The sequence below is a fragment of the Carassius carassius genome, chromosome 39 (genome assembly GCF_963082965.1).
Source record: "Carassius carassius chromosome 39, fCarCar2.1, whole genome shotgun sequence".
Lineage (NCBI taxonomy): Eukaryota > Metazoa > Chordata > Actinopteri > Cypriniformes > Cyprinidae > Carassius > Carassius carassius.
In genome coordinates, this window is record NC_081793.1 from 874,741 (window position 1) to 895,883 (window position 21,143).

At 37.3% G+C, this 21,143-nt stretch overlaps 1 protein-coding gene across 1 annotated transcript in view; it reads left to right on the forward strand.

The window, feature by feature from the left end:
- The window catches only part of LOC132120900 (ras-related protein Rab-26-like), a 73,025-nt gene that overhangs the window by 10,144 nt on the left and 41,738 nt on the right, over positions 1-21,143 (forward strand). The window contains exon 3 of the mRNA XM_059530121.1: positions 19,072-19,113. Coding sequence (XP_059386104.1) covers positions 19,072-19,113 — 42 coding nt within the window. The remainder of the gene's footprint in view (positions 1-19,071; positions 19,114-21,143) is intronic.

The window sequence follows — 21,143 nt, forward strand, 5'->3', positions numbered from 1 at the left end:
AAATAAATCCATATACATTTCTATAAACATTGATGGTACTTCTAATGTACTCTCTGTCTGTCTCTCTCGCGCGTGCTCTCTCTCTCTGTCTCTCTCGCGCGTGCGCTCTCTCTCTCTGTCTCTCTCGCGCGTGCGCTCTCTCTCTGTCTCTCTCGCGCGTGCGCTCTCTCTCTGTCTCTCTCTCGCGCGTGCGCTCTCTCTCTGTCTCTCTCGCGCGCGCGCTCTCTCTCTGTCTCTCTCTCTCGCGCGCGCGCTCTCTCTCTGTCTCTCACGCGTGCGCTCTCTCTCTGTCTCTCTCGCGCGTGCGCTCTCTCTCTGTCTCTCTCGCGCGTGCGCTCTCTCTCTGTCTCTCTCGCGCGTGCGCTCTCTCTCTGTCTCTCTCTCGCGCGTGCGCTCTCTCTCTGTCTCTCTCGCGCGTGCGCTCTCTCTCTGTCTCTCTCGCGCGTGCGCTCTCTCTCTGTCTCTCTCGCGCGTGCGCTCTCTCTCTGTCTCTCTCGCGCGCGCTCTCTCTCTGTCTCTCTCGCGCGCGCGCTCTCTCTCTGTCTCTCTCGCGTGCGCTCTCTCTCGCGCGTGCGCTCTCTCTCTGTCTCTCTCGCGCGTGCGCTCTCTCTCTGTCTCTCTCGCGCGTGCGCTCTCTCTCTGTCTCTCTCGCGCGTGCGCTCTCTCTCTGTCTCTCTCGCGCGTGCGCTCTCTCTCTGTCTCTCTCTCGCGCGTGCGCTCTCTCTCTCTGTCTCTCTCGCGCGTGCGCTCTCTCTCTGTCTCTCTCGCGCGTGCGCTCTCTCTCTGTCTCTCTCTCGCGCGTGCGCTCTCTCTCTGTCTCTCTCGCGCGCGCTCTCTCTCTGTCTCTCTCTCTCGCGCGCGCGCTCTCTCTCTGTCTCTCACGCGTGCGCTCTCTCTCTGTCTCTCTCGCGCGTGCGCTCTCTCTCTGTCTCTCTCGCGCGTGCGCTCTCTCTCTGTCTCTCTCTCGCGCGTGCGCTCTCTCTCTGTCTCTCTCTCGCGCGTGCGCTCTCTCTCTCTGTCTCTCTCTCGCGCGTGCGCTCTCTCTCTCTGTCTCTCTCGCGCGTGCGCTCTCTCTCTGTCTCTCTCGCGCGTGCGCTCTCTCTCTGTCTCTCTTTCGCGCGTGCGCTCTCTCTCTGTCTCTCTCGCGCGTGCGCTCTCTCTCTGTCTCTCTCTCGCGCGTGCGCTCTCTCTCTGTCTCTCTCTCGCGCGTGCGCTCTCTCTCTGTCTCTCTCTCGCGCGTGCGCTCTCTCTCTGTCTCTCTCTCGCGCGTGCGCTCTCTCTCTGTCTCTCTCTCGCGCGTGCGCTCTCTCTCTGTCTCTCTCGCGCGCGCTCTCTCTCTGTCTCTCTCGCGCGCGCGCTCTCTCTGTCTCTCACGCGTGCGCTCTCTCTCTGTCTCTCTCGCGCGTGCGCTCTCTCTCTGTCTCTCTCGCGCGTGCGCTCTCTCTCTGTCTCTCTCGCGCGTGCGCTCTCTCTCTGTCTCTCTCGCGCGCGCTCTCTCTCTGTCTCTCTCGCGCGCGCGCGCTCTCTCTCTCTCTCGGTCTCTCTCGCGCTCTTTCTCTCTCTCTGTCTCTCTCGCGCTCTTTCTCTCTCTGTCTCTCTCGCGCGCTCTCTCTGTCTCTCTTGCGCTCCCTCTCTCTCTGGCCTGTTAAACTTGCATGTGGTTTTCAGTCCTGTCAATTATAAACTTTCACTCTATGATGGTTAAGCTGTGCAATTAATCCGCAAATCACATTCGTCAAGGGCAGGGGAGTAGCTGGCCCGTACAGTTAATGAATAACGGATCAACTACGACAGCCTACATCGCACATCCTGCAATGTGACTATCGTGGATTCGTACATCGCGATATCGATGCTTAAACGACACATCGTGCAGCCCTACTGGAAATCCTCACATATACCATTTTTCTCTAAGAAGGAATATAATTGTGAGGATACCACCTTTTCTAGTATCTTGGACAGAAAAGGGAGATTCGAGATTGGTCTATAATTAACTAGTTCTTTGGGGTCAAGTTGTGTTTTTTTGATGAGAGGCTTAATAAAAGCCAGTTTGAAGGTTTTGGGGACATATCCTAATGACAATGAGGAATTAATAATAGTCAGAAGAGGATCTATGACTTCTGGAAGCACCTCTTTTAGGAACTTAGATGGTATAGGGTCTAACATACATGTTGTTGGTTTAGATGATTTAACAAGTTTATACAATTCTTCCTCTCCTATAGTAGAGAATGAGTGGAACTGTTCCTCAGGGGGTCTATAGTGCACTCTCTGATGCGATACTGTAGCTGACGGCTGAATGGTTGCAATTTTATCTCTAATAGTATCGATTTTAGAAGTAAAGTAGTTCATAAAGTCATTACTGCTGTGGTGTTGGGAAATGTCAACACTTGTTGAGGCTTTATTTTTCGTTAATTTAGCCACTGTATTGAATACCTGGGGTTATGTTTGTTTTCTTCTAAAAGAGAAGAAAAGTAATCAGATCTAGCAGTTTTTAATGCTTTTCTGTAGGATAGGTTACTTTCCCGCTAAGCAATACGAAATACCTCTAGTTTTGTTTTCCTCCAGCTGCGCTCCATTTTTCGGGCTGCTCTCTTTAGGGTGCGAGTATGCTCATTATACCATGGTGTCAAACTGTTTTCCTTAACCTTCCTTAAGCGTAAAGGAGCAACTGTATTTAAAGTGCTAGAAAAGAGAGAGTCCATAGTTTCTGTTACATCATCAAGTTGTTGTGAGGTTTTGGATATGCTAAGGAATTTGGTTACATCAGGAAGATAACTTAAAAAGCAGTCTTTTGTGTTAGAAGTGATGGTTCTTCCATACTTGTAACAAGAAGTAGAATTTACAATTTTGGCTATATGAAGTTTGCACAGAACTAAATAATGATCTGAGATATCATCACTTGGCTGCATAATTTCAACACCATCAACATCAATTCCATGTGACAGTATTAAATCTAGAGTATGATTTCGACAATGAGTAGGTCCTGAAACGTGTTGTCTAACCCCAATAGAGGATATTAATATCCCCCATGGATATTAAAATCACCAACTATTAGTACTTATAAAGCACATATTCTGCATGACCATAATCTACATCTCTATTTAGATGTTTATTGAGGCAAAAGTCTTAGTTAATTGTTTGTTAATAGCGCAAAATGAACCTTAAATTAAAGTGTGACTGAAAACATTGATTGTTTTGTTAGAATTTTTTTTATTTGGGAATGTCGCTTTGTTCTCTGAGCCAATTTTGTTTTGGTATCATTGAGATACTGTTATAGTTTGTGTAATATTTTAAATTAGATTTTATTTTCAGTTTTTTATAAAAATTTTAAAGTTTTAGTAAATCTGTGTTCTTGTAATTTGTATTAGTTTTTATTAATTACTAAATGACAATTAGATATGCTGCCTTGGCACCTTGCTAATTTTATTTAGTTTAACATTTATATTATTTAAAAAAAAAGTATTATTATTTTTGGATGTTTTTTAGTTTTAGTTGATTTTAATAACACTCCTCTGAACCATACCAAAAAGTATAAACTTTTATAAACATGAACATCCAATTAAATTGTTTCAGAAAAATATTGAATGAACAATGTGTAAATAATGTTTTTGACCGAGTAACTTGGAACGAACGTTCTATTAACGTTGCTGCATGAACGTTCATATTTATAACTTCAGAACCTTGCCAGAACTTTCTGAAAACATTCCCTGTTAGCGGGGCACAATGTTTGAAAAATAAAACCTTAAAAATTGACCAAGCTGAAATAACTTTTGTATGTGCAAGATTATTTTTAATCTAATATTCAATTTAATGTAAATGGCAACAGAGGCAGCATTTAAGGCATCATAGACCTTTGTCCATATTTTAATCTAATAAGACATTGAGAAGTCATTTTTATTAATGGTCTTTACAGAATCTTGTTTCTCTTGTTGTGAGTCGAGTCTCTCAGGAGCTTCACTTGTGCACCGTTCAGAAATCGGTCATTAATGAACATGTCATGTACAGCTTTAAAAGTTTTGGAGTAGAGCTATAATGTGTGTAGCTTTTCATGCAGCGTTTTAAACTCCCTGCCTGTCCTGAATGACTGATAGTCCTGCCCTTTAGTTGATTTAATCTGCACACATGAGCCCGGTGTGATCTTCAGCTCAATGTATTCATAAAGCACACTCAGAGCAGAGCTGTAGGTGTAGTACGCTTTCAGTGTTGCATCTGCTGAAATACCAGAGCGCTTCACACCACTCAATTGCATTTGAGAGTCCCCAGTCACGGCTTGTGTTTCGTGGCTTATACTTATCAAGATGCTTGCTGTATTGAAATTATGCTTTCTGATTGCTTACACCACTGGCAGAGAAAATTAGGCTATTTTTCCTCTGTACCTGGACGCATAAAACGTGAAATATAAAGTCCAATCCAGTTCCTCTTTGCACCAATCACTCTTGAGACTCCAGATACTTGCATGCATGCTTTTAATTAACTAAAAGCCATTGTGCATTGGTGATTTATATATATATATATATATATATATATATATATATATATATATATATATATATAAACCGTGATGCGATTAAATTTTTTAGGATTCTTCGATGAATAGGACAGCTTTTATTTGAAATTGAAATCTTTTGTCACATTATAAATATATTTTCTGTCACTTTTGGTCAATTTAATGTGTCCTTGATGAATAAAAGCATTAATTTATTTCAGAAAAAAACATGTTATAAATAATCAGACTGATGTGTTGTAGACTAAAATTAGTTGTTCATTGTCGTATAGTGCCTCTTAACATAATTGCAATCTAAACACTTAATTGCAGGATTCATTTTTTATGTAATTAAAATGGTGGTTGAGAACAAGTTGCTTTCAGAAGCGTGAACGAGTATTATAGTGAGCTGTCTTATTTTGCATTTGTTTCCTTCAGAGAAAGACATGATAGCGCTGTAAAAGCTGTCAGTTGCCTGAACAGAAAAACATTACAGAATGATAAGAACACAGATAATTTCAACAGATCATTTTTCTGTCATTTTGTATCTGCTCTATTGCATTTCTCTGCTTTAGAAACACTCCTGCAGTGAAGGACGCAAAGATGGAAGAGGGGAATATGAGAAATACATGTAGTAGTCTGCTATTATATATTATATATTTAAGTGTTTTGTTAGTCCTTTCACTCTGATTTTGAGGCTGGTCATTGTATTGTTGTCTGACAGACTGCAGAAACTGTCCTTTTTTTTCCCCGCTGGGACTAAGAATGGACGTCCTTCTCGTGCCTGTACGAAAACATCTCCAAATGCTTTCACAGACTATTGATCTGCAGGAATACACTGTGGCGATTAGAAACTTGAGAAATATGTTGCTGTTATAACGGTACATTTGCAAACAACTATGGGGTAAATAAAAGAAGAATGGGAAATAATGTCTATTAGTATATTTTTGTCCGAAACATTCAAAGAAATGCTGTCTTTATATGTATTTATATTTAAGGACAGATCTTTTTCTTTTTCTGCATTTTTGAAAAACGTTGCCACCATCAGTATTTTTGATCATTTTCACTACTATTTCATGGCCCCCAGAGTATATTGTTGTATGAATATCTGAACATGCAACACATCAAAATAAAGAAAATAGCCTACTTGTGAAATAAATAAAAAATCAGTAACCCTTTTCAATAAGGTTGTATTAGTTAACAATGAACAACACCTCTGTTCAGGATTACTTAATTTTTTGTTAACGTTAACTTAGACATTTACTAATGCATCTCTTTACAACTCGAGAAACAACTGAAAAGTAATTATATTTTCAATTTATTCATTCACTTTCTGGCTCAGGATTTGTTCACCCATGAAGAATCAATAAAAATCAGAGCTTGGAAATCACACAGTTTTTGTTTCCTCTGTAAGATCTGAGAATATGGAGCGGTTGTAACCTCACTTGTTCACACTCATTCAGCATATAATGACTGTGGATTTGTCTCTTATACAACTGGTATAAAATCTCCACACTGTAGATTTGTTTTCAGAATACATTTGCTAACCATACTGGCGAAGCAAAATAAAGCGATAAATCACGTCCCATTTTCATGCTTTAAATAACCAAACACATGTTGTTGATTAATATAACAAGCTGTCCTCTCAAATAATTTAGTTGTTTCACCAGAGGCTCAGTGATGTTTAGAGAAACTGTTATAGTCAATCAATCTGGATACCAGTTATCTACAACTAGCCTCTTCACAGTAGCACCTCTCTGCATGTAAATGCATGCATAAATGCATGCATAAATGCATAAATAAATGCATACATGAATGCATGAATGCATTAATGCATAAAATACATCCACAATAAATACATAAACAAATACAGAAATACATAAAAAATAAATCCACAAATAAATAAATAAATGCATGTATGCATACTTGAATACATACATACATGAATGCATAAATGCAACAATTAATGCATATATAAATACATAAATAAATGCATGCATAAATGCATGAATACATGAATGCATGAATACATAAATGCATAAAAATATGTCCACAATAAATACAAAAACAAATACAGAAATGCATAAGTAAATAAAATAAATATAAAAAAACAAAAATAAAAAAAGCATAAATGCATACATGCATAACTAAATTAATGCATACATAAATATATAACTGCAGTAGTAATTAAATAAATGGATAAATAAATAAAAATACAGTTTCATGCTTCTATCAATTAATTTGTTTTGTTCCATTCAGTGAAATATGTTGTAAAACCTTTATGAGTGGGCCGTTATCTTGATGCAGTATATTCATTTGATACAATGTACTGTAGATGCCACAGTAAATGTTTTAGTTTTAGTTTTAATGTTTGTTTGCCTTCCTGTAAAACCTCAAATCTGCCTGATTGTAACAGGTTTGGCTGATGGTTCCCGGCACAATGTGTTTTAGTTTAAAGTTGAATGAGTCCCTGCAGTGTTTATTGCAGCAGATCTGCGCTCTGCCCTTGAGTCTAGTAAACATTTCTGCTCCATAACCACAAAACTGTTTATTTTAGATGTGCTGATGCGCTGTTGGTTTTTTAATATGATTTCTGCAATGCCTAGAGAGCTCTAAATGCTCATTAAGTATTGCTAAAGTGTTGTTTAGACCGTAAATCATTGAGTTATCAGTCCTCCAGCTCCAGAAGCACTTCAGCATGTCGACTAACTGCCTTCGGTGAGTGGACAGAATCACCTGGAGAAACAATATGGTGCTTATTCACACAGAGAAAACATGCCTCTCGTTCTTCTGAGATATTTTCTCCAATTTCACGTTTGTAACAAAAAAAAAAGAAAAGAAAAATGGCAGTGATTTTATTTTAGTTATTTTCAAAGCTTTATATGTACTCTCATTATAAAAATAACATTAATAATGTTTATTTAGTTCTAAAAGGTAGATTTTTTCTCAATTTGTAAAATTGTACTCATTTGTTTCTAATCTCACAGGATAGAATTGGTGTTGTTTCCATATTTCGAAAGGAAATATATTGCTGTAAATTACTCCAAAAATATCTGCAAAAATCCAATATCGGCATGTATGTATGGCCTCGAAGTTAAAGAGAGTCATCTCAGTCATCTGAGAAATTATTATAGTTTTTATTAATCTTTTTTGTTTTAGTTAAATTTGGTGATCTTGCTTTGTGTTTTTGTCATTTTAGCTATATATATATATATATATATGTAAAGTTAAACTAAATGGGAAGTACAGCATCTCAGTTAATGTTTCTTTTTTAAGATGAATATTTTTTTTTTTGGTTATAATTTTAATTTCAGTTTAGGGAACTACGTGAATGATCAATGATTCTGTATTTTTTTTCTGTTCATTTCCATGCTTTGGCTAATTGTCCGAGTGTCTCTGACCTGTGGAGCGTGCTGTACAGTATAGTCTGTGAATGTGGAGGTGTTTTGTGTGTTTTTAGCGTGTTTGCGTGTGGCTCTCTCTAAAGCAGAATAAATCAGAGCGACGTTAACGGTCAGATCAAACGCAGGCCTCGGCTTTAGAAAGCAGCGCTGCTGGAAATGAGTTCAGACAGCAATACCTAATAACCTTTTAAACACATTTTTTTCACCAGTTATAAATCTTTTCCGTTTCCAGAATGTTTGCGTCAGTGAAATAAAACCAGGACTTTGAAGGTTTTCTAGCAGACAGTGAGGGAATGTCCCAGTATTGTGTCTGATAGCAGCCCTGTTGATCTTTATTGGAGCTAATGAGGGCTCTTCAGCGGATCTCTCTACGGACGAGCCCAGATGGTGTGTGTGTGTGTGTGTGTGTGTGTGAGAGTCGTTTCATCAGCACCTGTGCAGGCATCTTGTAAAGCTGGTGTTTTTTCTACCTTGTAAACTTGAACAGAAGTTCAGCTATTGGGAACACCGTTTGGAGATTTATTAGTTAGATTTATATTGAGATTTATGACTTATTCTTTAGATTTATGAGACAAGACTAAATAAAAAGCTGATTTTCTTTTGGGGTACCTCTGTATATGGAAGACTGTTTCTGCCACAGATTAAAAAATAAATAAAAAAATAAATGTAATTGCCAGTTTATATCTCACAATTCTGAGTTTACATCTGGAAATTCTGACTTTTAAGGTGAAGTAACAAAAACAGTCAGAAAAAATGTGAAAAATGCTTTTGCAAAACTGAAATATGAGCTTTTAATACTTCACATGCATTAGAATTGGGGAAAATAAAATGGGACAGAATTGTTTAATATCCTGATTTAGGAAGATCTGAATTAATCCAGCATTGCAAATGTGAGCATGTGGTTCTCTAGCAGTCTTTGTCCAGTATGAGTGCTATGTGACTGCTGTCTTTTATCATCTCGCAGCAATACATGGATCTGATCACCGAGAGTCTGATGGATGTTTAATGCTAAAGGAACCAAGCGCTTGTGGTGTTTAACCAGTCGTGTGGATCTGTTTCAGCATATGTGCGCCTCACTGCTCGCTTTACTGACAAACCCTGACGCTTCCGCTCACATATGCTGTGTAATTTCTGGATCTCTCTTCTGCAGACTGAAATAATCCCATCAAGAGTGTCATCCGTCAGACAGACAGCGTGTTGAAAACCCCCGTCTTAAACCCTGCGTCCTCTGAAGCAGGCACAGACGTAAAGATAATGTGACAGCGTGTGAGTCTGTTTAGGAGCTCTGATGTGACATGAAATTGAGCTGTAAGAGAAGTGGAATTGCAAAAAACATTTACAACTATTTAAACTCGTCCCTTCCACTGAATGCTAATAATACTTAAGACTAATTTAACCAGTTAACTGTTGACACAGATGTTGGAAACCTTTCTTTCTTCTGGAAAACAAACAAACAATAAAGGATAAAGAATGTTGGAAACCAAACACAGACATTTCTTAAAATATCAGCTTTTATGTCCCTCAAAAGAAAGTCATACAAGTTTGGAGCAACTTATAAATGGATCAATGACTGGATTTTCATTTTCAGGTGAACTGTCCATGCCTGAAAATAACAAACGTGTCGTTTAATCAGTTTTATGTTGGTTTTATTATATGCATATCAAGAGCTGAGATTTCATTTTAAGATAAAATATAGAAAGGCCATTAACGCTCATAATGCAATCAAAATCTTAAAAGTCTAACAAAACATAAAAGTAGCCTAAAAACTAAATATAAATAAATACATTTGACTTGTTTTAATTTTTAGATGAATAAGTTGCTGCAGTGGCTTGTCAATCAACAAAATTCAGGCCACAAAGTGTGTGAGATATGGGGAAAAGGCTGAATATGGGTCACACAAGTTTTTTGACACTAATATAACTTAATAGATCATTTAACGAAAGTATTTTTTAACATTGATGATAGCCCATACATACCCGGGTCAAAAAGGACCCGAGCATGAAATATGTTTTTTTTTTTCAATGAATAGATCTCTTTAAAAATAGCTTATATATATATATATATATATATATATATATATATATATATATTAGAAATGTTTATGTATCTTTTCCAGGTCAAAATGGACTGGAGGGTTAAAATTGATATTTTTCCTGAGTCAGCGACCCATGTCTGTTATATAAAAGCATTTCAATGTTTGGATACTTCTCTGTGTTTCTGTGTAACACTCAGAACCATTGACCTGTGATGCCAACAAGCTGAAAGATGGTCCTGCAAAGATTTCCACTTCATTTCAACTCCATGTTGACTAAAATTTCCATGATTCTGTGCCCTGGCCGATTCTGAAAAGCAGTCAAAGTGTGTCCAAAGTGATTCACTTGGAAGTTTGTGCCATGAATAGGTCTTTTATGTGTTTCACAGTCTCCGCTGCTGCATTGAAAGCAGAAACTTTGGCAGTTCGGCATCTTTTGAAAATGCTACTTGGTGCAAATGGTCTTTGTAGTTTGACCCGGTGTGGGTCTCACCCTCAGACTCCATGTTCTGACAAGCTCTTGATTTCCACAGATAGCTGTTCCCTGGTGTCCTCCAGCACGCGTCTGATCGGAGCTTTCTTCAGTCGTTCGAGCTGAAAGATCAGCAAAGGAGGTTCAGCTCTGCATGGGCTTGACGAGAGATCAGAACGCAGTGCTTCAGCTTATTTCTGTGGATCATTTAAGCAGCTTTTAGGGCGAGAGCGAGGCCCGGTGATTGGCTGATCCTGTAATGATCTGATGGCATTGATTAATTGGGATGGGGACTGAGGTAGAACACACTCTTCTAAAGACAGTGTACTTAGACATTTAAACCAAAAAATGTGTTCTTTAAGTAATTGTCTCTCTTGTAAAAGAAAAAAGGTCTGGAAATCTGAAATAGATTTCAGAGCCCTTTGCGTCTCGGCTCTGTCTTGATTTGTCTCTAAATAAAGGTCAGTAGCTCAGTGTTTTCACCCATATACACAGTTTTTATGGTAACCATAGTTTCTGGCAGAATACCATAGTTACTGTGGTTATTTTTATTACAATATAGCAACTGCTGTCATCAAAGCAAAAAATAAATCCAAAGCTTCTTTCACTTGGAGATCCTTCATTCATTATTATGATTTCATTGCTGTTTAGGCAGAAGACGGACCTCCCATGATATTAGCTGTGATTTGAACAATCGTTTTGGCGACAAAACACTTCAAAAATATTACCACAGGCCTATTAATACTGAAGCAATTTGTTAATTCAAGTTACCTACATGTTGAAACATGATAGCAACTTCTACACGAGAGACATTCACATATGAGCTTTAGTTTGATGTTTTTTCACCTCGTTAGGTTGACAGGATGAAATCGGTCTAAATCACTGACTGTTTTAAACAATCTGTTGTTGTTGCAGATAATTGCTTTTATTGGACGACATATTGATGTATCCTTACTTTTAAACAAATCTCTTTTTAATTGTTGTGTACATTGATTAGTGTACTATTGCAGAAGTGTGAGAGATTCAGGCTGTACAGTATGTGTACGTGGAGAAGAATCAGTCAAGGCTCTCATTCATCTGTCAGGGTCTCTCTTTCACCTTAGCACAGAGACAGATGACAGATTAGCAAGCTGCAGTTGCTCTCTAAAGCTAGTTTTAATGTCAAGGTCTGTTTTATAACATCAGCTGTGTCTCTAGTGATTTGACTGACTGGTAATTGGGAAATGGAAAATGAAAGACCCATTGCATTTGTTCTTTTCTTTTCTTTTCTTTTTTTTTTCAGAACTTTATGATAAAACACCAACAGAATAAAGTGCCTGAAAACCCTTTAATCATGCAACATGTAAAAACATGCAAGCAATTTGTTAAAACATGCTAGCCATTTAATAAATCAAGCTAGCGACGTTAAACCATGGCAAAACATGCAATCGTTTTAAATTGTACTTGCAACATGTTAAAACATGTTAAATTGTGGTAACAAAATGCTAAATAATGTTATCAACATTTTAAAACATGTTAACAATGTGGTAACTTATGCTAGCAACATGTTAGCAACATGTTAAGAAATGCTATCATGTTAAATTGTACTAGAAACATGTTAAAACATATTATGCTAGCAACATGTTAAAACATGCTAACACTGTGGTAACTCATGCTAGCAACATGCTAAAATGTATTAGCAACATGTTAATACATGATATCATGTTCAATTGTACAAGAAACATGTTAAAACATATTATGCTAGCAACATGCTAAATATGCTAAACATACGGATGGAAGTAGGTGGGATTGTCATTTAACATGCATGTTTATGGGTTATTATACAATATATTTCAGACTGGACTCTATATGATAAAACGCAAACAGAAACTCTTCCTGCCTTTGGTTTCACAGATGGGGACGAATACAGTGAATACATAATTACCACTTTAAAGGAAATGGTTAATTACTCAAAGGTGCAACAAACCTAACGACCAACTCTTATGAATCTGACAAATTTTCTGTCCGTTAATGAGAAATGCTTAAAGTGCCGCTGTGAGAAAGTGTAATCACTGCATGGATCGGTTCAGCTTTGGCACCCTGCCTTCTGGAAAATCTAGTATTATAGATTGGGCTGGATATGCATTTTAAATGAAAGTATTAAAGTACAAAAATGCTGTCCAATTTTAGGGTTTCATATTTTGAAGAACAAGTAACACACATATGTGACACCTTTAAGTAGAAAGGCTATAGTATTTCTTGTAAAAATAATTTCCAATGATCACTGTTTTATTAACAGTTTTGATATATATGTATGTCACGCCCCGGACTCATTATGTTTTCCCTCCATGTGTTCTGTGTCCCATGTTTATTGTGTCATTATGTTCAGGTGTGTCTTATAATTACCATCATTAACATTCGCCTTAAAGGGTTAGTTCAGCCAAATATTAAAATTATGTGATTAATAACTCACCCTCATGTCGTTCCAAACCCGTGAGACCTCCGTTTATCTTCTGAACACAGTTTAAGATATTTTAGATTTAGTCCGAGAGCTCTCAGTCCCTCCATTGAAGCTGTGTGTACGGTCTACTGTCCATGTCCAGAAAGGTAAAAAAAACAGCATCAAAGTAGTCCATGTGACATCAGAGGGCCAGTTAGAATATTTTGAAGCATCGAAAATACATTTTGGTCCAAAAATAGCAAAAACTACGACTATATTCAGCATTGTTTTCTCTTCTCCTTATGTATTAGCCCTATATGGATTATTAAAGACTTTATATCATCATCTTTCTCATTTACGTGCTTCTCTCCCGCACCACACCATGACAGAATATATATAATTATTTTTTTATTTGATCAGTTCTTGAGCAGTTTTTACAGTCGTGTGCTGATGAATATTCATGAGAAGTTGCTTTGTCAGGGTTTTGAGAGTTTGAGTGAGAGCTTTTGCGTCTTTTTGCATTTGCTTGTGATGAATATTAAGGAGCGCCTGTCAGCGTCCAAACACAGCAGGTCATTAGGGTTGATTATGAGAGTGTCCATTCACACACCTGCAGTCACTACATAGTCACTACATATACATACATACATACATACATAATTTCATGGGTGTGTTTGCGGGTGAAGGTTCTTGTTGTGTTTCTCTTAGTTCTTCAATGCTATCCCAGGAGACTAGGAATTAGGATGATAGAGGGTGGGATGGGACCAGAGATGTGATGCTCTGTGGAGAGGTCATATTGACAAGAAAGAGCATCTGCTTTTCCATTCTTGAGTCAATGTTCGCTGTGAGGTCAAGAGAGAGAGTATCAATTCTTAAGCCAACAGGGAGTGTGAATGACTTGTTGCTTAAAAGAGCAAAATGTACAATATTTACCCGGGGATTGTTTTGAAGCTTGTGAGAGCATTGTAAACAGCGGTGGCCTGATTCACCACAGTAAAAACACGTCGTTGATTTCGCCTCCGTTCTCTCTCACTCTCGGATAATCGGTACGTGTTTATATGCAAGGGTTCTTCAGGGGAAGATATTTCCACAGGGTTGGGTGTGAGATTGTTGGTTTGTCCACTGTTTCCACTTTTACTTTCCTTATAGGAGCTTGTCTCATGAGGTTATTAATCCTGATGGCGAGCATGATAAAATCGAAGAAGGAGGACACCTCACCCTTGCATGCAAGTTCTGCCTGAAGATCGCATTTGAGACTTTTATGAAACATAGCTTTTAAAGCGACATCATTCCATCCACTCTGTGCAGTGAGCGTTCTGAATTCAATGGCAAACTCAGCAGCGGAGCAATTACCTTGTGTACGGTTGATGAGCTGTGTCAAAACGTCCTTTAACAATAGTGGAGTGGCAGGCAATGAGTCCAAACACAAACATCAGTCCTATCAGGCATCAGAACAAAAGGGGCGGAGTACTGTGGGTCAAGAAGAAAAAAACATAATTATTAAAAAAGATGATGTCTGGGAGATTGTCTGAGTGAATCTGTGTCAGTCAGGCATCTGTTCATCTTCTCAAGCTGAGCTTTGAAGCATCTTGGTTGAAGCTCAGATCATCACAGACCTGTTCTCTTGCCAAACGAGTGTTACTCGACACATGACCAGGATATGCAGCACTCGTCATGCTGAAGACTTATGAAAAAAGACTGATGAGTCACACTGTTCTGTTGCTATTTTTCAGTGCATTTTCATATTCAGATGATGTAAATAAATGAAAAAAAGAAGACTGAAGAATGGAATAATAGCCGCTGACAATTCAGCTTTGCCATTGCAGATAAAAAGGTAAAACATATGGACTGTGTTAATTTGAAATATTCATAATGAATATATTGAATTTAAAAAATAAATAAATGCAGCCTTGGCAAACATGAGAGATTAAAAAAAAAAAAAAATCTTACCAAACCCAAACATTATTTTGAGTGATGATTCAAATGAATCGTTTACTGAATCGATTCTTCGAAGCTGCCAACTCCCCAACTCGAACTCTTCTTTTTTGGCCAGTGAAGTTTAAATCAGAGACAATATTAAAATTAATTCCATTAGAATGCTATCACACGCTCTTGAGTCAACAAATCTACTGTAATGACATGCGATGTTGAAAAGTTCATTATATACGTAACTTTATATCCCCGGCAAATCAATGTGAATGTTACAAATATATATATTACCCAGCCCTAATAGTCTTCCAAAACAGATTAACAGATGAAAAAAGAGTGACGGGGGCATCAGCAGCTTTACATGTCCGTAGTACTAATAATGAGGCAGAGGAAAAACCTTGAAGAAGAAAGACTAAAAACACTCAAAAACTGCTGCGACTGTTGGATGAGAGAAAAAAGTGGAATTATAACTTGAGCTTCAGAGTTTCTGAGTCTCATTATCATTTTTTTCTTCAAAGAGGAGCTTTGAAGTCGTTCACCTCTACAGAGAGACTGAGAGATGCATGACAGGGTTATCAGTCAAAACAAAAAAATCCTTGAAATAAAATAAATGTTAACTGAAATAGAATAAATATAAATAAAATATTAAACTTAATATAAGCTACAGTAATTGCTGAGATAACATTTTAATTTCATTAAGTTAAACATATATATGTTAAACTTGAAATTATTTTATTTCAGCTAATTATCAAGGCGTCATTTCTCATTTTCATTTAGTAACTTGTACTAAAATAATTAAAGCTAATATATAAAATTTATAAAAATTTGAATATAGGCATAAAAATAAAAATAAAATAAAAGCTAAATTTCTAAAACTTTAACCAATATTAAAATTAAAACAAATAAAATAAATCCTATAAATATAAAATAAATAAATAACTTAAAATAATTTACAAATAAAAATAAAATATATAAATAAAAAAAAGTTTCTAAATAATACTCAAATAAAGCTGCAGGTGTAGCCATTACAAAATAACATATTTCAGCTACATTATATGGCCAAAACACACATTAGATCGCAATCGGGAGTTATTACAATCATTCAATGGTGGTTTAAAGTGAGTTTTGATTATAAGCGGAGTATAAGTCCCATAAATGGTCTCATGTGGCATGATTCGCAAATTAACCCCTTAGGTATCAAAATTTGGTCCTATTTGCAATAGCAATACGATGAGGAAAGAATCCCTGCTCCAGATATTACTGTATAAGCTACAGTGAAGTATATTCGTACGAGGGCTAGTTTGTCTGAAATCTATGACAGACTGGAGCTGAATAAATGATAAATGTGTGTATTTGTGTGTATCCGTGCCGCTGGGAAGCCCAGGTGTGTGCTGGTAATTAAATCAGGACAGTGTTGAGCTGCTCTCTGCCTCCTGCAGCTGTAATGTCACCCTCACAGACTGATCTTTGCAGGAATACTTCAGCTGTGTTCACTGTACGCAAGAAGCTTCCTCCATAAAATCAATGTGATTCTGGACCTTTGTGTGCTGCTGAAAAAAAAAGAGAAGAAAAGTCATGGCAACGTGTTTTTCCATTACTTTACCATTAATAGTTTAGCAACTTTGTTTTTAAGTTATATGCTGCTTTAAAAAAATATATGTGACTATAAAGAAATTAGCGCAGAAATTTTGAAATTTTGCAGAATTTGCTAGTTAAATTTCAGAAAAAATTACAAAGAAATGGCAAGTGACACTGAAAAAAACTGAAATAGTATTTTCTTGTAAATTGTACTCCATGTAATCTTTTTGTTTGCAACTTTGAAAAAAACTGTTTTATAATGCACAACCGATTTTATTATAATGTTTCAAAAATGATAAAAGCCATGGCAACATTTGTTTTTCAGTTGCTTCAAAATAATTGTATAACTTTAAAATATGAGTTGAAATTACTTGTGCATCCAATTTTATCGAACTTAAAAAGTAAGGCTGCTTACTTTTTAAAAAGTTATTAAGTTTTGCATATTTTTCTGCAGTTTAAGGTCATTTCGCATTTCTGATTATTTAAGGCTTTTTTCTCCGTGAGTCAATCTTCAGAGACTTTATAAATGCATCCTTTACCCTTAACAGACCCAGTATCATTATATGTGGTGCATTTAGCTATTATCAAGACCTTCTTCGTGCATTTAATGGATTTAATCACCTTTCCAAAGATGAACATTATGATGCTGTGGATAATGGACTATTGAATATTATTCAGTGACATTCATCATTTATACCAGGGTTAGTTTGAGATTTATCTGGATCCTGAGCTGATAATGACGAAACTCACTGCTTTACTAAAATAGTAGGTTTGTGAAATTTCTATTTATAAAATGTATATCAAATATATATGTAATTTATTTAGACAAAACAGTGTTATTTAAGTATCATTGGGATACTATCATCGTTTTTTAATATTTAGAATTAGATTTTATTTTTATATTTTCCATTCTATTCTATTTCTATTATTTCAGCCTTAGTGATTTTAGTATATCAACGAAATCAGTATTAATTACTATAATAAGGCAAAAAATTTATATTCAGTAAAAATTGATTTAGATAAAATAGTATATATTCAATATAATATAATATAATATATTAAAAAAAATATTAAATATATATGTTCTTTATTAAGACAAAAAAAGTAGGCTGATGTAATAGTATTGTGTTTTGGAGATAAACAAACAAACAAATACATACATAAATATGTTTTACCATATCAGACTTAATTAAAGCATACACAATACTTCATATAAAAGTTGTTGGCAATAACGTGAAAATTGTTTTTGTAAATATTTGTTTACACTGGTAGAAATTGCACGTGTTCATTGGTAGTTTGTGATAATACACAATAAATGTGTGATAATACACGGCAGCATAATAATAGTATAATAGACTACAAAAGCGTGCAATAAGTTCACTTTAATCAATCCATCAGTGAAGTGCATCATCATCATCATCATCATCATCACTCTGCACTTATGATGATGTTTTATTATTTCACCATCAATCATCCTGTGTTATATAAGCGGATGTAATTGGCTCTCAGTCTCAGAAGGCAGCAGTGCAGGTGTTCACTGTCCTCTCTGTTGGACACCCAAACTAACGAGTGTCTAGAGCACATCTTCACTAACGATCCAGTACACCTGGAGCACACGCTTCACCACCTCCAATATTGAACGTTGCTAGAAAGATGACAGGAAGAGTGAAATTCAAGGGATTGTATTAATGTTCATCAAAGATGCAACAACTAATGGATGAACTGATCATTAAAGTAAACGCCATCAAATGTTATAATCAGTTAGTTGGAGTGTGCACTGGGAAAATCTGTCAGTAACTAAAGTAAACTGTGAACTAAGTAAAATACTCAATTGTTAATGCATTTTTATTTGCAAACAACACATCTAAAAAGCAAATGTGGGATTTAAACGTCTCTGTCAATGTTGAACTTTGTTTATTATTATTTTTTATTTTTTTTGTGTTTGCTGTTGAGAAGTAAATTTAGGTTTTAAAGTAGCTAAACATGCTTGTATATGTAATAACAATTTTAAATGAACAGTAACTGTAATTGGATGTATCATATTATTATGTTATTAAGATTTTTTTAATGTTTTTGAAAGAAGTCTCTTCTGTTCACCAAGGCAGATCAAAAATATAGAAAAAAGGGAAATATTATCACAATGTAAATCAGCTGTTTTCTGTGTGAATCTGTGTTAAAGTGTAATTTATTTCTGTGATGCTCCGCTGTATTTTCAGCATCATTCCTCCAGTCTTCAGTGTCACATGATCTTCAGAAATCAGAATAATATGCTGATTTACTGCTCAAGAAACATTTCTGATTATTAGCAATGTTGAAAACAGTTGTGCTGCACAATATTTCTGTGAAATCTGGATTCACAGATGAAGAGAAAGTTCAAAAGAATAGCATTTATTGAAATACAAATCTTTTTTTACATTAGAAATGTCTTTACTGTCACTTTTGATCACTACAATGAGTCCTTGATGAATAGAAGTATTAATTTCTTTTTAAAAGGACGCTCCTAGAAACTGCTCATAGAAGTAAAGACCTATTTTTCGACTTTTGTACTGAAGCTGAACAGAGCTGTGTAACATGGCAGTAGCATCTCTGGAGATTTAATAAAAGTCTCAGCTCTAAAGTGTGATGGATCTGCAGTGCTTTCCAGAAAAGCCGAACCACTTGTGCCCAGTGACCCAAAGTTAAACGGTAATGAGACTTCTGCAGGGAGCTGTCCAAATCCATAACTTGCGAGACTGATCTTTTTCTCTTTTATTGCAGAATAAGGTGCTGAGCATTGACGGTGTGAGAGTTAAACTACAGGTAAGCATGCAACTTTTTAATTATATTTTAAAGGAATAGTTTACCCAAGAATGAAAATGTGCTGAAAATGTACTTACCTCCAAGCCCTCCATGAGTTTGTTTCTTCATCAGGTTTGTAGAAGTGTAGCATTGCATCAGGGTCTCATCAATGGATGCTCTGCAGTGAATGGGTATATCTCATACAAACACGTGCCATTTTTATTACGAATGAAATCAGTAACCAATGCACACATTTTCAATATAAGCTTTTAGGTTTGAGTGAAGTGACATTCAGCCAAGTATGGTGACCCATACTCAGAATTTGTGCTCTGCATTTAACCCATCCGAAATGCACACACCCGGAGCAGTGAACACACACACACACACACTGTGAGCACACACCCGGAGCAGTGGGCAGCCATTTATGCTGCGGCGCCCGGGGAGCAGTTGGGGGTTCGATGCCTTGCTCAAGGGCACCTAAGTCGTGGTATTGAAGGTGGAGAGAGAACTGTACATGTACTCCCCCCACCCACAATTCCTGCCGGCCCGGGACTCGAACTCACAACCTTTCGATTGGGAGTCCGACTCTCTAACCATTAGGCCACGACTTTCCCCCCTGATGCCATCTGTTGCCATTCATATTATCTCAATAAACCCTTGAGTAATTAGGTGATTGAATTACCTAACTGCAAAGCAACTCCAATTATCTGTGCTGTTTTAAATACTAAGGTGATGCATTTGGATGTTCCCATGCTGCTTTGCTCCCTCTGGCTAATATTGACTGTGTAAACAATGAATGTGCATCTCGAGGATCAGCTCTAATGAGAGTTTAACGAGGCTGTCATTAATGCTTAATGCTCCATTAGCCACATGCCTCGCACTATTGTAAGGATACACACAGACTCGACTCAGACAGCTTCACGTTGTGAATCCGTCTTTTCACACATCAAGATTGGGCCTCATTACTGGGGGCTGTTCACAAACCTTATTTTTAGAGCAATAGTTCACCTGAAAATACTTCTTCTTTTTATAAATGATTTGCTAGATGTAAAAAAGCTGTTTAAACTAGATGTATAACAGTTTGTGATTTCTTGTGTATTAGAAATCACTTTTATTGCGTGCAGCCCGCTTGAGTTTGAGACACAGAAGCATGATTATCTTTCTCAAAATGTTTCAAACATAAACTTATGGAAATGTGTAATATAGTATCTTAGTTTAATGCTATCTTGACAAGTTTGGATTTCTGAGACACAGAAAAGTAGACACAAGAGCCATCGGATTTAAAAATGACATTTTTATTCATAAGTTCACACTTCATATTGGGTTCACAGAGTTACCGTTGTGTTATTTTTATTTATTTATTTAAAATGTAAAAATATTAACATTTATGCATTTGGCAGACACTTTTATCCAAAGAGACTGACATTGCATTCAAGATATACATTTCTTCAGTTATTAATGAAACCGTCTCGGTTACGTATGGTAACCCTCGTTCCCTTTCAGTCGGTCACTCTCGACGCCACGTCGGTGACCGACGAATATGGGATATCGCTTCGATAGACCAATCTACTTCGAGTGTAAACTAAACATGCCAATGCACATTGGTATTCAATTATTGCATCCAGCTGCCGCTGATCACTGCGTGAGTATAAGAAGGCAGCAGGTGCAATGCATTCCAGTTTTTTGCTTCGGAGCCGAGCCGGGGACCCGGCAGCTCAGCTGCGGTACAGCAACCATGGCGACGGGACGTGGCGTCTCCGTTCCCTCCTTCAGGGAACGAGGGTTACCATACGTAATCGAGACGTTCCCTTTCAGTCGGTCACTCTCGACGCCACGTCGGTGACCGACGAATATGGGATTCCTATCAAAGCGCCATGGGTGCTGCCCTTTCCAGTGCCCTGTGCAAGCCGCCTGCGCCCCTATTAGGTGTAGGCCGGGTCTCAGAACAAGTAGCTCCACTCACCGTTGTCAAAGCACTACCTCACTGGGTGAGATTGGATAACACTGGGAAAACGTACCCGGTCCGCTTGGAACCGGGACGCTGCGGAAAC